The sequence below is a fragment of the Muscardinus avellanarius genome (assembly GCF_963383645.1).
Source record: "Muscardinus avellanarius genome assembly, chromosome: 3".
Classification (NCBI taxonomy): domain Eukaryota; kingdom Metazoa; phylum Chordata; class Mammalia; order Rodentia; family Gliridae; genus Muscardinus; species Muscardinus avellanarius.
In genome coordinates, this window is record NC_137788.1 from 126,097,480 (window position 1) to 126,114,776 (window position 17,297).

The 17,297-nt window shown below is 42.1% G+C and overlaps 1 protein-coding gene across 2 annotated transcripts in view; it reads right to left on the reverse strand.

Moving 5' to 3' along the window:
- The window catches only part of RORA (RAR related orphan receptor A), a gene marked incomplete at both ends in the record, with an annotated part of 742,740 nt that overhangs the window by 259 nt on the left and 725,184 nt on the right, over positions 1-17,297 (reverse strand). For both annotated transcript variants that reach the window (XM_080692443.1, XM_080692442.1), the window contains 6 exons: positions 2,531-2,643; positions 4,261-4,371; positions 6,051-6,158; positions 6,782-6,914; positions 8,850-8,971; positions 16,346-16,741. In XM_080692443.1, the coding sequence (XP_080548569.1) occupies positions 2,531-2,643; positions 4,261-4,371; positions 6,051-6,158; positions 6,782-6,914; positions 8,850-8,971; positions 16,346-16,741 (983 nt within the window). The remainder of the gene's footprint in view (positions 1-2,530; positions 2,644-4,260; positions 4,372-6,050; positions 6,159-6,781; positions 6,915-8,849; positions 8,972-16,345; positions 16,742-17,297) is intronic.

Consider the following 17,297-nt stretch of genomic DNA (forward strand, 5'->3'; position numbering starts at 1 on the left):
AATGCATTTGAAGCAACCTAAACATCTACCAATGGAGGGTTGGTAGAAATAAGTGATGATAGTCATATCCTAGAATGCTAGGAAGACATTGGCTGCCTTTGCAAAGGTGAAATTTTTCTGGGGAGGGGCTACTGGGGATTGAACCCAGTGGTGTTTTACTTCTGAGCTCCACCTTTATTTTTTATTTTGAAACAGGGCCTTGCCAGGTTTTGCTGAGAATCTATGTTGCGGATGCTGTCCTTGAACCTGTGATCCTCTCAGAACTGGGATTACAGACCTGGACCACCATGCCTGGTTTCAAAGATGAATATTTAGCCCGAAAAGGTATTGATAATCCAAGGTTGGCCCTGTTTGTCAGTGGCAGAGTCCAGATGAAAGCCTATGGCTCTCATCTCCTCTCCTTGTTTGGGGTGTTTTACTCCACATGTAAAACCCTAGCCTTCACCACTGTGGAAGGAGAAAAGGTCCTGTCATAGAGCAGTGGGTGAGTGGGCAGTCCTGGGGACAGAGGCAACTGCAGCTAGAGGTGGCCACCCCTACACATTTTATGCAGAACTAGTGCTAGTCAATTCCAAGTTTCTTCTGGGTAAAGTGGTTTCCCAGCTGGGTCTGGTGGTGCACACCTATAATCCCACTACTTGGGAGGAGAGACAGGAGGACTGCATGTTTGAGGCCAGCCTCAACAATTTTGTGAGACTCTCAACAACCTAGCAAGGCCATGTTTTTTTTTTTTTTTTAAAAAAAAGGCTGGTGCTGTAGCTTAGAGATAGAATACCCCTGGGTTCAAATCCCCAGGTCCAAAAAAAAAAAAAAAAAAAAAGAGAGAAAAAAGAAAAAGAAAAAGGCATTCTCCATGACAAAGTTATTCTGGGTCTGAGAATACAACCTGAAGGCCACATTGACCAAATAATATGATTTGCAAAAATGCCCTTAAACTCAAAAGCACTATGTAAAGGCAAAGTGATTATGATTATGATTTCATCTCATAATAGTCCTCTCTGGGAAATATTTCACCAGTTCCTGTCCCAGTGTTAGGCGCCCTTGCACTTGGGCAAGATGGAGAGAGACTGCGAAGCTCCTGAGGGCTCCTTACCCTTCCGCTTCCTGTCCCTGCCCTGGGCCTCATTTAACAGGTAAAAAAAATTAAAAACAAAACAGCAGGCCCCCACATCCCCTTCCCCCTAACCTAGCTATTAGGAGAAAAGGAAAAGAAATAAGAATAATGCAGAATCTTTCAGATCATCCTATTATACAATAAAACAAGTAAAATAATCTACAAAGGACAGGGCTACTTTTTCTAAGACCAAATGCACACTATTAGCATTAACACCGAAGGACAGCAGCATATTTTAGATTGGTGTCCTATATTTTTACTGTGAAAGATATTGAGAAAAGTGAAACCTTATGCTCTGAATACAAGGTAGTGATGAAAAATGTAAAAGTTATTCATTGTTGATTACTAATGAATTTAATGGAAAGGAAACTAATGGTCATCCTGATTAAGTCCTTTAGTCCTTTATAACTTTTCCTTTTGTGTGTGTGTGTGTGTGTGTGATATTGGGGATGGAACCCAGGGGCATTCTACCTCCGAGTGACGCCTCCAGCCCTATTTTTTATTCTTTATTTTGAGACAGGATCTTACTGAGTTACAAAGGGCCTCACTAAGTAGCTGAGGCTGGCCTTGAACCTGAAATCCTCCCGTCTCAGCCACCCAAATGCTGGGATTATATGCGCACACCACCATCCCCAGCTCTAACATTTCTTTTTAAGTCAAAGATTCTTTTTCTAATTTATATCAATGTAGAACACTAACTCCACTTTATGCACACTTTTGATGGAATAAGATTCCCCGAATGCCTTGATGCTTAACAAAATTTATTTTTCTACATTTTCCCTACTATTGGAAGACACTTTGTGATCAATGATAGTAAATAGAATTTAACCGGAATAATAAATTTTGGCTTAACAGAATTTTTTGGGGGAGGGTTGGTCTGGGAATGGAACCCAGGGGCATCTGACCTTGGAACTATACCCCCTGCCCTATTATTATTATTATTATTATTATTATTATTATTATTATTATTTTTTTCTGGTGGTACTGGGGATGGAATCCAGGGGCCTTCTACCTTCGGGCTACATTCCCAGACCTATTTTATATTTTATTTGGAAACAGGGTCTCTTAAGCCAGCGAGGCTGGCTTCGAACCTGCGCAATCCTCCTGTCTCAGCCTCCCAAGCGTGGGGATTATAAGTGTGTGCCACCACACTCGGCTTTATTCTTTATTTTTTGAAACAGGGTCTCACTAAGTTGCGGAGGGCCTCACTAAGTAGCTGAGGCTGTCCGTGAACTGTGATCCTCCAGTCTCAGCCTCCCAAATGCTGGGATTACAAGCGTGCGCCACCACGCCTGGCTTAACAGAATTTTTTGAAATGGAACCTGCGGCATGCTGCTACTTTGGGAAACTGATTTCGATGATTCACAAGGACAGCGGGCAGCATGGGCTGGGCCAAGGGGTAATTCAGGCCCTCACCTTGGTTAGTATTCCGTCTTCTCGGTGATTCTTCTGTAGGACATGCTGAAGAGCTAGCTGAATCTTCTGTTGCAGTTTTTCAATTTTGACCTTTTCCTGCAGCCATGAGCGATCTACACGTGAAAAATGGTACTTTTTAGTATCATCCCTCTACCACGGTGTCAGACCACCCCATTCCCTCAGACTTGAAGATACAGATTGTTAGGCTACAATGCATATTTAGAAGCTAACAGGCCAGGTTTATTTCTCTTTTAAAATTTGTTCCTAAAGAAGTGGAAAAGTGATATATGACAGTTACAAAACTGAGTGTTAAGGTTTTCCATTTTTACTGAGACTTAAATGAAGGGAGGGTCCTCCCCTTCCAAAGGACAGACATTTAGATTTAGGTCATTCTCGTCTGACTGCAAATGCAACCATCATGTCCCCGTCAAGCCTTTCTAATAATTGTACTTCTGGATGAGACAGTCCTATTCATCTTGCTAGCCTTTTTGGAAAATATGAAAATTGCCTTATAATCCAGGGCAATTAAAATGGTCAGAATTCTAAATGACTTAAAGGTTATTAATTTTGGATAAAGTCTCTGTGTATAAGAGTTCTAAATAGAAGGTGGTAAATTTAGCCAGGCGTGGTGGCGCAGGCTTGTAATCCCAGCATTCAGGAGGCTGAGGATCGCGGTTTGAGGACAGCCTCAGCTACTTAGTGAGGCCTTTTGCAATTCCGTGAGAGCTTGTTTCAAAATAAAGAATAAAAAAAAAAAAATAGGGCAGGAGGTGTAGCTCAGAGTTAGAATGCCCCTGGGTTCCATCCCCAGGACCTAAAAAATAAAAAAAATTAAAAAAAATAAAAAAAAGGAAGGTAGTACATTTTCAAAAGTTATTTTTCCCAAGAGTCAGCACAGGATGAAAACATAGATTAAATATCCAATAAACTTGCTTATGACAACAAATGAATTTTAAGAAAAGGGAGGAAGTCTTAAAAAAGATATGCCATCTTAGAGACTGGTGTTAAGGCTACCTTGCTGTACTACAGCCTTTCTCTCAGTACATCAAGACTAATTCTGGATTGCATTTTATTTAATTCTCTATCTTTTTTTCTTTTTGGTACTGGGGATCAAACTTGAGGGTGTTCTCTCTCCGAGTTATTCCCCCAGCCCTATTTTATTTATTCATTTTTTGGTGGTACTGGGGTTCCTGGAAACCCTTCTACTTCCGGGCTACACTCCCAGACCTACTTTTTATATTTTTATTTGGAAACAGGGTCTCCTAAGCCAGTGCACACGGCTGGCTTCGAACCTGCGTGATCCTTCTGTCTCCTCCTCCCAAGTGCGGGGATTACAAGCGTGCGCCACCACGCCCGGCAGCCCTATTTTATTTTTCATTTTTAAACAGGTCCTCATTAAGTTGCTGAGGGTTGCACTAAGTTTCTGAGGCCCTCAAGCCTGCTATCCTGTCTCAGCCTTTCAGCTACTGGGAGCACAGGTGTGGCCACCACCTGACTTCAATTTACATTTCTTAAGATTTTTGTCTGAAAGTCATGAGGTCTTCTTATAAGACTTATAAGTATGTGTGTGGGGATATCCTTTGAAAAATTTAGATTAAGTGAGAGGGCTAACTACTCTTGGAAGCCCCTCAAAAATTCTATACCCAACAAAAATATGTTCCTTGTAAACAATTTTTACCTGGACAGTTTTAAAACTACCTTATTTCTTTATTTTTATTTGGTTATTTTACCTGCTGACATCAGTACAAATGCAGAAAATAATGCAATTTCATCTTCAGTCAGGTGCATAGAACATAAACTCTTTCCAAATTCAAACACAAAGCTAATAAAGTCTTCACAACCTGTAATAATTAAAGATAGCTTAGGAGTTTGATTTATTATCCTATAAAAATATAGAGAAAGTAAAGAGATAGTGGTTGATGATCAGAGGGGATAGTAATAACATTTCTACCATTTTAGAGCTTCAAATCTTAAAAGAAAAATCTGTTTAGCAACATCAGCACCAAAACCACCTCCACTGTCTTTCCTCCCCCCCACCGATCACTACCATTATTACTTTATTACTACACCATAGTCATCAGCACCATCTTTATCAATACCAACCCCACCTCCACTATCACCAACTCCATCATGGTTCAAAATGATGAAATTAGCTTCTATGTGTGATTACTATGCCCTATACTGCTCTAAGAAATTTCTTGGAGTTTCCTCATATTTCAAAATAGTCCTATAAGGAATATATTGTTATTACACCCCCATTTTAGAGGTGAGAGGTGAGGAAGCAGAGATAATTCATCTTATCTGTGTTCCTGAGGTCACAGATGTAGGCAGTATCACCTGAGATGCAAATCCAGGTTGCCTAATAGGGTCCAAGGGTCTCAATCTAACTAACATGTTAAATGGACTCATTTTTGTTTTTAATTCTGTATTATCTGAAATACCCTTAGAAGTATTAACAAAATGTCATGTCATGGTGATAAAATTATTCCAACTGTTTACCAAACTGAAAGCACAGAACCCAAGAGCCTCCTAAAATAATAATCCAATCTCTCAAAAATTGGTTAGGTTTGGTATCTATTCTTTTGTATATATTTAAATAGCAATGGGCTGCACTGTATTTAACTATGCATACTTTCTGTCATACAACATTACAAAAGAACAATGACATATCCTGAATACCTTTTCATTCTTCTTAATGACTAAAGCCACTTCATTTAAACTGGAGAAATCCAAAATTATTTATTTATAAAGTATATGCTATAGTTTCACTTAACTCTATTTCTTTGATATTTGCATTTCCTTCTCATATGGTTATTGTTTGAGAGGTCAGGAATTTAATTAATTAATTTTAAGAGTATTTGGTCTTGTTTTTGGAATTGGGGCTTGAACCCATGGGCATTCTATCTTTGAGTTATACCCCCATCCTTCTTTCCTATCATCCATCCGTCTGTCTATCTATCTATCTATCTATCTATCTATCTATCTATCTATCATCTATCTATCTATCATCTATCTATCATCCATCCATCTATCTATCTATCTATCTATCTATCTATCTATCTATCTATCTAACTGGACAGCGTCTCAGTAAGTTGCTAAGAGTCTTGCAAAGCTGAGTTTGACCTTGAACCCACAATTCTCCTGTCTCCACCTCTCAAGTACTGAGATTACAGGTGTGTCCACCATTCCTGGCACTCTGCTTGATTTTGTATATTGAATCATATCCTCTAAGTTATTTGAATAATATATTCCCTGCAAATCTGGTTTCTTAAATCTAGAAAGACAACTGGAAGGACACATAAATTGCTTTCGTTGCTAGCGAGATAAATTGACACTCTAGATCTTTACATGCAATACAGACAGCACTTTTGCAGTGACTGACTCTAAAGTAAAAGTTATAAAATCCCTTCATTGAGTTTCCAAACAATGAGTTTCCGTTTTGTTAATCGGATCTTTCGCCCAACCCACGATTCTTCCTGTGGCCCTGATTCAAAGACAAGGTGCCTTGAGATTTCCTTACCTAAGGATTTGAAGACATCAGGGCTGGCATACTTTCCATCAAAGTACACGGTGTTGTTCTGAGAATCAAAGGCACGGCACATTCGGATAAACACCACCTCTAGGGAACCTGAGCAGAGGCAGAATCGGTTTGTGTCATCTGATCTCAGGGAGTTTATTTCTAAGGTGCTAACGTGGAGATGCTACCGTAGCAAGGTGGGTCTTGTGTGCAGCAGCTCAGGGACTCTGGGTCACATCGGCCGTCTCTCCAAAAGGACAGCCCTTACTACTGGAAGCAAAGCCTAGCTGCTGAAGCTGAGCTTAACTGAGATGAGGGCTGCTTTACAAATTACTGCCTTGGCACCCTTTTACCTAATAACGAAGAGTCTATTTGCTATCAAAACACACACTCAAAACCAGGGAGACTCACTGCATTCCACAAGTACCTTCTTAATAACCCCTAGCCTCAGGCCCTGGAGGATAGACCCAAAACAATTGGTAGTAAAATTTGGGAATACAGCTATCCTTCAACTTAATCTTTTCACCCAGAGGAGGAGTAAAATGGAGGGAGAGAATGTTTTCTGAACATAGCTTTAAAAGCCTTTGAAAAGTACTCAGTTTCTGCTAAGGAAACCCTAAGCCTTCGCCCCTGGAGAAAAACTGCTCTGACACCTTCCTTACCAAGCATTTCTTTAACAAGCAGGTGAAAGCAGGTTAGGGAGAGACATCAGAATTCACTCGCAAAGTGCATACCTGCTTTTAGAAGCACAATTTGATCGTTTTGACACAGTTCCATAAATCCGTCAATGCGTTTGGCAAACTCCACCACATACTGTATAGCTTCTGTGATTTTGATGGCACACAGTTGCCACATCACCTCCCGCTGCTGTTAATGAGGGAAACACATGAACATTACAGGCTACCCAGTATCCTTGGCAAAATTGGTTTGAATGTCTTTTTTTTTTTTTTTTTTTTAATCAAATCCTTTTTGGGGAATGGATTCAAAGAGGTCAGGTGATTAGAAAGCAACGAGTCGCCCTTTTGTTTGAGTTGTAAGGATGGCTTCTCTGTCCCTTATGTCTCCTCGGATTCCTCTCTTGCCTTTTCGGTCAGTGGGACAGGGGGAAGATGTTATGAAATTATGGAACAGAAGAGCTGAATGATATTAGGAAAAGTAACACGTGCCACTGCTTTAGCCCTGGGCCAGAGTAGCAAAGTAGGGTATGCTTTCAAGCAATTATTTTTCCTTGGTAAATGTAGTAACACTTCACTAGGGGAAGGGGAGAAATCGGGAGTCAGCTAAGCCTATTGTGCACCTACTATGAACTAGATAGTTCATGGCATCTCTGTCTTGAGGCATTTTCATAAGAATTTTCTCCTGCTCTGTGGAAATGCTGCGGATGGGCACACAGGTCTCAAAGCTAGTAGGTGTAGGAGCTGGGTCCCAATCCAGCCATCTCTGACCCCAAATTCCACTTCAGATACTTTTCTATATAGCTAACTGATTTATTTATTTTTGGTACTGGGATTAAGCCCAGGGACATTATACCTCGGAGCCACACCCGAGCCCTTTAATTTTCTTTCTATTCTTTTCTTTTTTCTGAAACGGGGTCTTACTAAGTTACGAGACTCTGTTCTCAAGTTTGCAATCCTCCTCTCTCAGCCTCTCAAGTGCTGGGATTATAGGTGTGCACCACGGCACCTGGCAATCTCTCTGTTTACTCCTCCTCTGTAGCTTTGGCTGCTGGGGTTACCTGCCACATTAGAGGCTAACAATCTGCCCTGTCCTGTTCATTTCCTTTTCTCTACTCCATCTCCAGCTCAGTTACGGAGTGACTTAGATCTGGTAGAAGAGTTGTGTTGCTCACTTGTTTTCCCAACCTCAGTTTAAGATTATTTCTTCCAGTGTGTGGCATCTGAGAAACAGTGAATTAGGAGCCAGGTGACGGGATGGTCCTGATGTTTCTACTCCACAGCCATTTGCCATGGGATGTTCGTTTCCTCAGATGTCACCTGAAGAGGAGGATTGAGCTAGGTAATCTCCCTAGTCTCATTCAAACCTGAATTTCTATGGTTCTAGCTTGCTGATCATTGCTGCTTTTTTTTTTTTTTTTTTGTAAAGGCAGCAGCAGCAGCAGCACTGTCAGGCTCATATGGTTATATTCAAAACAGAGTTATGGTCAGAGCTTCCAAACCTTTTTCTTTAAATACATGCTTGCTAAGCTCCTTGTTAACCTCTGGAAACATGAGGCCAAGATCATTTTACAATATCCAAATCCTAGAATTTTGTACAGTGATATTGGGACAGATCCCAATTTAGGCGGTTGGAAGCTGCTTGATCGAATCCCCTATCGAGAAATGGAAGGGGATATATATGTGTACACTTAGAAAACACAGTGGAATTATTATTTTTTTGGTGTGTGGTACTGGGGTTCCTAAAACCCTTCTAACTCCGGGCTACACTCCCAGACACCTATTTTTTTTATACTTTTATTAGGAAACCGGGTCTTTTAAGCCAGCGAGGCTGGCTTCGAACCTGCACGATCCTCCTGTTTCCGCCTCCCAAGCGCAGGGATTACAAGCGTGCGCCATCATGCCCGGCTGGAATTAATTTTTTTCTCATGGAAATTTCACATGCTGGCATGACAGTACGAGGACAAAGCCTCAAGCGCATGATCACCTCTAGAAGAAGGATTTTTAAACAGAAATCTGGTATCTGATGAAAGACATTCGTTTCATGCTGTGTGTACTCTTGAATAAACCTCCTATGACCACACCCTCCCTGTGCTGCCTTGACCGTAGGAAATTCCTCAGCACCTACCTTGTTTTGGTAGTTCTCGATCTCCTCCTGCAGAAAGGTCTGCCATGTTATCTGTTGGAGTTCTTCTCTCAAGTACTGGCAGGTTTCCAGATGTGACTTCGATATATTCTGTGCAAGGTGTTCTAAGGAGAGAACAGGGCATCACAAACGTGAATCAGAGACACGCTCTTTTTTGGATAATAAACGATTCCCCCGCTTACTATCTACTTAAAGAAGTAATGTTGACTGCAGCACAATTCACAATGGCCAAATTACAGAACCAACTTAGGTGTTCTTCGACAGATAAATGGACAAAACAAACGTGGTCTGCACGTACAATGGAATTTCACTCAGCCACATAAAACAACACAATTATGTGTTTTTCAGGAAAATGGATGAAATTAGAGAATATCATGCAAAGTGACACCAGCCAGGCTCAGAAAGTCAAGGGTTGCATGTTCTCATGTGTGGAAGCTAGAGAGAGAATAGAAAACAAAAAGACTGTAGATAAATGAGGGAGAGACAAGTAGAAGAGTGGAAGGAGGCTGGGGCAGACCGTGGGGAGAGGAAAAGGAGGTGTAATGAAGAAAACAATTTAAATTATGCCATGTAGATATGTATATATCGTGAATATATATCTATGTTCCCCAAGGCCCATAAAATGTCCATATATGGAAGTGTCATGACTAATCTCACTAAGATGTATGGGGAGAGGTCTGGAGGAAAACACTCCCAATGCTATGTGTATGGATTTGTATCACTTTGAACCTCACTATGCTGAAGAATGTACCAATGAAAGTATATTAAAAAGAATAATAAGCATCCAGCAATTTGCTAAACTAGTTTTGATTATCTCTACAAGTTTAAACAAGGAATTTGGAATGATTCTGTGGTTGGTAACATGGGGATAGAAGAGGGAACTTTTGCAAAGCCAACATCTTAAGATGAGACTTGGTGACTTCAAATGCCCTGCTGACCTTGACCTTGTTCTGTGCTTTACATCAATGTCTGGGAATGAACAAATATTCACCTAGATAGGAATGGGAAATGATTGACACGGCCTGTTCTTGGTGTTTTTAATAATCTCCTAGGAAGGATTACTCTTAAAAAGCTAAAAAATGATATTCTTTTATGATGAAACTACATATTTCTTTTCTTTTTTGGCAAATAGTAGGATGAGCATTGCTGAGTCTCAGCTCTGATTTAACATCTCTGTATTTTGGCTTCCTCATCTGTAAAATAAGGAAAATAGTACATATTTTATATTTATTTATTTATTTATTTTTTATTTTTGGTGGTACTAGAGGTGGAACCCTGAAGCTTTCTACCTCTGGGCTATACTCCCAGACCTATTTTATATTTTATTTGGAAACAGGGTCTCACTAAGTTGCTGAGGCTGGTTTTGAACCTGTGCAATCCTCCTGTCTCAGCCTCCCAAGTGCGGGGATTACAAGCATGCGCCACCACATCCGGCTATATAGTACGTATTTTATAAGGCTGCTGTGAGAGTTAAAGGAGTTGAGCACTTAGAACAGGAAGGGCCATAGTATGAACTGTATAGTTGTTGTACTTGAAAGTAACAGGTTCGATTATATTATAAAAACAGATGCCAGCCTGGCCCAGTGACCAGGCCTGTAATCCCAGTACTTGGGAGGCTGAGACAAGATAAGGAAGAGTACAGATTTGAGACTGGTGATCAGTGGCCTGTTTTTATTTTGAAACAGGTGAGACACAGCTCCAAAATAAAATAAAATAAATGCACTCGGAGGTAGAGTGCCTCTGGGTTCAATCCTCAAGATCATGAAAGAAAAAAAGAAAGAAATAGAAGAAAAGAAACAAGCAAAATAAATATATACCAAAGAAGTTTTCTCGAGAAACTTATAATCTGTGGACATGTATGGATACATTGAAAGAGTAACTCAAGAGCTGGGCGTGGTGGCTCACGCTTATAATCCCAGCATTTAGGAGGCTGAGATTGGAGGATCGCGGTTCATGGCCAGCCTCAGCTACTTAGTGAGGCCCTCTGCAACTCCGTGAGACCCTGTTTCAAAATAGAGAATAAAGCCGGGTGTGGTGGCGCACGCTTGTAATCTCCGTGCTTGGGAGGCAGAGACAGGAGGATCGCGTAGGTTCAAAGTCAGCCACGGTGGCTTAAGAGACCCTGTTTCCAAATAAAAAAAAGTATAAAATAAGTCTGGGAGTGTAGCCCAGAGGTGGAAGGGCTTCCAGGAACCCCAGTACTACCAGAAAAAAAGAGAGAGAATTAAAAAAATAGAGCTGGGTGTCCATCCCCAGTACTGCAAAAAAGAAAGAAAGAGAGACACAAGGGGGGGGGAGAGTAACTCAAGACATTGGGCAATAAAGTATGAAGGTAAATTATGCTGGAAAGTGAAGAGAAAAATAAGATGCACTGTCAACAAAGAGAGAGATCAATGTTGACTGAGTGGAATCAGAAGGCACCGAGCCCCAGAGGATGGGCAGCACTGGCAAGCAGAGGTACTGGAGAGAGACGAGTTCCATGTAGGAGTGATGGTGGATGAAGGGACCAAATATAGCATTTATGGGGACAGGCAGGGGTGACAAAGAGGTAGGGTAAAAACGTAATAGCTTAGTGAGAGCCCAGCACCTGTAGGATCTTGAATGGCAGGATTGAATCTGGGCCTCAAGTAACAAAAAGGATCAGGATTCTTCAGGGGGAGCTGACACACTGACAGTTGTATCCAGGGACAGAGGACAGCAGGTTTGTGCTTGGTAGACTGAAACGGAGCCTCTGAGGCTAGAGCCTCTGAAATCAGAAGGCTGGTGGGATCTAGATGTGAAGGACTAAGAATGTGAAGCAAGTTGGTGGTCATTATAGATGGGCAGGACGATCAAAGAAATGTTTTAAAAGAAGAACTGACGAGATTCTTTGAAAATGAAACCATACCCAGAACTGATCTCCTCCTCCCCACCTGGGGTCTTGAATGGCTGCTGGGGAAGCCGCTTAAGTGGTGCTAAATGCAGGGTTGGTAACTCTAGTAAGAGTGTAAATTTGTTACTGCTTTCCTTAAACAGAAGGAAACTTGTTTGTGTGAAAACAGGAGCAGGTTCACCTAAATGGAGTTTGAAACTAGAATCTCCGTGGAGACAGGGAAACATAATAAATCTTAATGGTCCTACTTGGCAGCACACAGACACTAAAACAGCATGAATAAATAGCATAAAAACAAAACACACACAAAAGAGAAAAATTAAAGGAAAAGAGGCAGCAGACATTGAGAGAAAGAGGGAGAAACCAGAAAATCATGTATTTTAGACTCAATGATGCCTGAAGAAGGAAGACAAAAATAATGGGAGTCAGAAACCAGAAAGTTAAGGCATAAATAAGATAGTGAACTATTCCCTTTTGAAAGAGCTCTTGCTATAGGAGAGTTTTGGGATGTAAACCAATTTTTGCAAATAGGGAAAGGTGAAGATGAGGAGCGTTTGCAGGGCAGCTGGGGGCCTGAGGAAGCAGCTCACAGCGCCCTTTCCCAGTCAACAAGGTCAAGATCTTGTTTCACTTTATCTTCAAAACTGTCGCCAGGGCTGGGCATGTAGTTTTATGGTAGAGTGCTTGCCCGGCATGCACAAGGCCATGAGTTCAAGCCTCACCCCTGGGGTGAGAAAAAGGAGAGCCATCCCCCGCACTGGGGGATACTTGCCTCTTGCCTCTCTCTGCCTTAGGCTGTCAGAAGAGCAGACAATGAAGAATGCAATGCACATGACGTACCAGTAGAGGGCAGCAGCTGCATTCCCACCAAAGGCTCACTGTCTGGTTCCTTTGCACAGTAGATTTGCATGTCCAAGGTTTTAGACACTTTGTTATTTTTAAATCTCCATTTGAGCAAAGGATAATATTTTCAGTCTGAATAAAATTTATAAAGCTAGTGCTTCTTCTCAGAGACACCATGTGGTACGGTGAAATTCCTCAGAGAAAGGAAGAAGGAGGCCCGGTTTGGTTTCTGGTCTAATATCACTTTGTGACTGGGTCAAGTCAGTTGCCCTCCTCAACTAGGACAGACAGCTATGGGGCACTTCAGGTGGAAGATCCTGGCTCCTGAGTTACTCTCACAGTGAGAAGGAACTTCAGAAATCATCTGGGTCAAACTGTCGTTTTATAGAGAACCACATTAATAGCGATGATAATAATCAACACTTTCCTATCAGTCTATGTGCTGTGCCTATATCATTTACATCTGTTCTGTGTGTATGTATACATAATATTATATGTGTGTATATATGTATGTGTGTATATACATGATGATGCTGTGTAAGTATATGTGTATATAGGAATACACACACACACACACACACACACACACACACACAATATAGTCTCGCGCAATCCTTATAGCTCCAGGAGAAAGGTACTAGTACTGTCTCCATTTTACAGATGAGGAAACTGAGGTTAAGTGGCTTTTCCAAGGCATCACAGAGGGCCAGTGCCAGAGCTATTAACTGAACACAATCTAGCTTCAGGGTCTCTGGTCAACCTTTATACTCTCTAGGTAGGGAAACCACAGCTTGCAGGCAACCTGACTTAGGCTGGGTTGTACCCCTTACAGCAAGGCTGGGACCACACAATATAGACAGACTTCTCATCCTATGCTTTGACTAATATATCAGTCACCGCTCCTGAACAAGGCATCGGTTAATAATTATAGTAACAAACACAATTAGCATATAAAAATGAACTGAGGTGGTTTATCTGGAATGCATAATTCAGATACTAATTGCACATCAAGGGCAAAATTTCCTAGCCAAGGATGAATTCCATTTCACTGAAAGACTGAGTTGCAAGGGCTGTTACCGAAAGATAGAACTGGACTTAAGATATGTCCATTGAGAATTTATTTTCCTATTGTGCATTGGTTTCATTTGCTCAAAATATGACGACAAAGTTTAGACAAAAATGAAGTCCTCTTAGTTAAAGAGCACAGCAGGACCTAAGCCATAGAGACAGGTCTGGGGGATTATAGGTGGCTTGAAATCAGGCGTACCAAGTCTTAGGACACTCAGGATGCTTTTAGCTTCTGAAATTGTCCTGCACATGTAAATGAATAGAAAATTAGAACCCAATTCTAGCCGGGCGTGGTGGCGCACGCTTGTAATCCCCGCGCTTGGGAGGCGGAGACAGGAGGATTGCGCAGGTTCGAAGCCAGCCAGCCGCGCTGGCTTAAGAGACCCTGTTTCCAAATAAAAATATGAGAATAGGTCTGGGAGTGTAGCCCGGAGGTAGAAGGGCTTCCAGGAACCCCAGTACCACACACACACACAAAAAGAACCCAATTCTATCCTTTTTCAGAAAAATTCTATTTTAGTTTTAGTGTGAGCCCACTCCTCATTGTGAGTTAATTCATCCTGGAAAATGCCACAGTACATGAGAAAAGGCTCAAATTTAAGAGAGTCCGAAGTAAGAGGGTTCAGGGCTCCCCAGCTGCGGGGAGGCGACCGCTGTGGAGGCAGAAGCTGGTGGCGCCGTGCTTGGGGGAGATCAGCCCTCTCTGCCCCCACTAGGTATTAGTGCAGGGTACGGTGCCATGTCCAAGGGCTGCCCTTTGGCTAAGCTCAACGGATTTATTTCAAGATTGAACATCTGACAAGCAAACAGGAGCGATTTGCTAGTATTTATGGTAAGGTGGAAGCAAACCCAAAGTGAGTCAGGTCATTTTTCATGGAATCATGTCAGCTTTCAATCAAATCCTTATTCATTTCTGAAAATTTTACTTTCATTATAGTTCTGCTTAAGGCTCAGTCAACCAAGATTTCACGACGAAAACGGAAGCTTTTTGTTCTAGTTCAAGAAAAAAAAATCAAGCCCACCTCTGCTCAGCTTGGCTCCTAGCTCAGAGGTTTCTCTGTTAATCAAAAGAGCTGCAAAACACCTTTAATGCTGCCCAGTGGTTAAAGACCGGGCTTAACATGTCCCTGCTCTCGAGGATTTAAATTTAGACCCATAAAGAGATGCTTGTGTGAAAACCGTAAAGAACATTCAATTTGTTCTATTTGGAGAAAGATTTTTTACTGGAAATATAAATTTTCACTTAAAAGATGTTTTATGGGGTACAGAGGTGGAGTATAACCCTCTAAAGAACACAGCCATTATTTCTGTGAACTGAGGTTTTCTGTGCTCAAGTCAGAACCTGCTGGTTCTTTTCCATTCGAGGCCTTCATTCTCTCCTCGTATTAACTTAGTCATCTCTGCAGCAACTAATTGAAATATCCCAGAGGATTATGACCTTGCGTGATGAATCACCAGGAGGAACAGATCAAATTCGAAAATGGCAAAGGTTCTTATCAAAGTTTCTCTAATAATAGTGCTGTATTTAAAAATTGATTAAATATAGCAGTGGATGCTAACATAACTTCCTGGAAATGGGAAGTTTGCCATTGTCTGTGCTAACAACATTCTGAGGCCACATCTCCCAAGAAGCAGCCATGTCCCACCCAGCAATAAGGAAATGAAAAAAAATTTTTTTTGGTATGATGAATGTTACATGAAATATATCAGTTTGGTCACCAATACTATCCTCAAAGCAGTTTGAAAAGAAGCTAATTTCCTTTTACTATCTGTAGCATGCATCAGGGTAAGAAAATTTAAATGCCTACTGGGGCTAGGCAAATGAGAGAGATGGGAGAAGCGGGGATAGGCCCGTTAGGAGGCGTTTCCCTGACTGGTGTCGGTTGATTGTTAACGTTCACAAACGTAATTAGATCAGTCTAAATTTTCCCACAACCGGCTGAAAATCTGAGCTTTTCATCGTAAGTGTCTGAGTTTAGTGGGAGGGTGGGGTAAGGAGAGATTGGCCAACAGGTTTATAATGATACAGTCAGAAGGAGGAATAAGCGCTGGAGTAAGTTCTATTGCACAATACAGTAACTACGGCTAACATGTATCAAATATTTCACAGTAGCGAGAGGACAGGATTTTGAATAGCCTCACTATAAAGACATGATAAATATATGAGGGGAGAGATATGCTAAATATCCCTATTGGATTATTATACCATGTATCTAAAAATGACATTGTTTTCTAGAAATATTGTAATTATTATGTGTCATTTAAAAACACACACAAAAAAGCTTACATTTTATCACTTGATCAATCATGTTATAAATGTGTGCTGGTCAAAAACACATGTCTATGGGCCGGGTCCTGTTTGTGGGCTTTCATTTTTGACCTTAGGTATAGAGTAAGGGATGTCACTAAAGTAACTATCGATGTCAATGTGCTCATTCCCTGAGCTTACTGTTTTCTGCAGGATTTAGTGTCTGCTTTTGTGCGTTTTGTCTCATCTCTGGTGGCAAGAGGTGTATACCTTTATGGGAAACAGAAGACAGTCAAAAGCAAGGGGCAGGCAAGAATGTTCCGTAGCCGGAGTGGGAAAGGGCCATCGTATCATTTTAACAACATAACTCATCTGAGAAAAGTCAGACATACCCCTTACAAAAAGAGCAGGAACAGAGCATCCCAGTGCAAGCACGCAAGCCATTACCTAGTTCTGCCATGGACACAGTTGGGGACGTCTCTCCATTGGTGAAGGAACAGTAGGGAAAGAAGCCGGGTGCTGGTGTGTAGTCACATATGGGCTCCGGTTTGATTCCATTGATATCAAGCCCTGACTGGTCTGGCGAGGGCTGTATGTCCAGGTAGAAGCTGCTGACGGCCGAGTCGGCCTTGCTGCCCTCGGGCGTGTGCCCATCGATGTAGGTGCTGAGGTCGTCATGAAGCTCCGTCAGCCCGTTGGCCGAGATGTTGTAGGTGGGCGTCAGCGGCTCGGCCTCCCCGGGCTGCTGCTGGTGGTCTCGCTGCTGCTGCTGCAGCCGGTGCTTCTGTACCTCCGCGTACAAGCTGTCCCTCTGCTTTTTCGACATTCGGCCGAATTTTACAGCTGGAAGAAAACAGCCAAACTGTGCCACAGACCGCGTGCTTTGCTATTCTCCTCTGATTCCTTTTTAGGCTTTCTCAAGCAATAACCACAAAATAAGGACATCATCCAGGCTGCAAACGGGCTCCACCCCCTCTCACCCTACCCCAGAGAAACTCATGTTTCAGAAGCAGACTCAGGATGATGGAGGAGCCCGAGGCCATCTCCTTCTGAGCTCCTGCTGCCCATCACATGCCTGGGGACATTGGATACCATTGAGGTGCTACTTAAGGGCTGCTCACCTAGCACCTCTGTGGCCGGCCTAGACTTCCTTCTCCCCTGGCAGCGATGCACTCACAGGGCACACCAAGGCAGAGGCTCAGCCCTCCACTTTCATTCAGATCTCTGTTCTCTGTACCCAAATCAGGTTCTTCCCTGCCAAACAGCTAGATCTGTGGCTTCATGGAGAGCCCTGGATGGGATCCATCCATCCACCCTTCCTTCCTTCCTTCCTTCCTTCCTTCCTTCCTTCCTTCCTTCCTTCCTTTCTTTTGTGGTACTGGGGATAGAACCCAGGGGC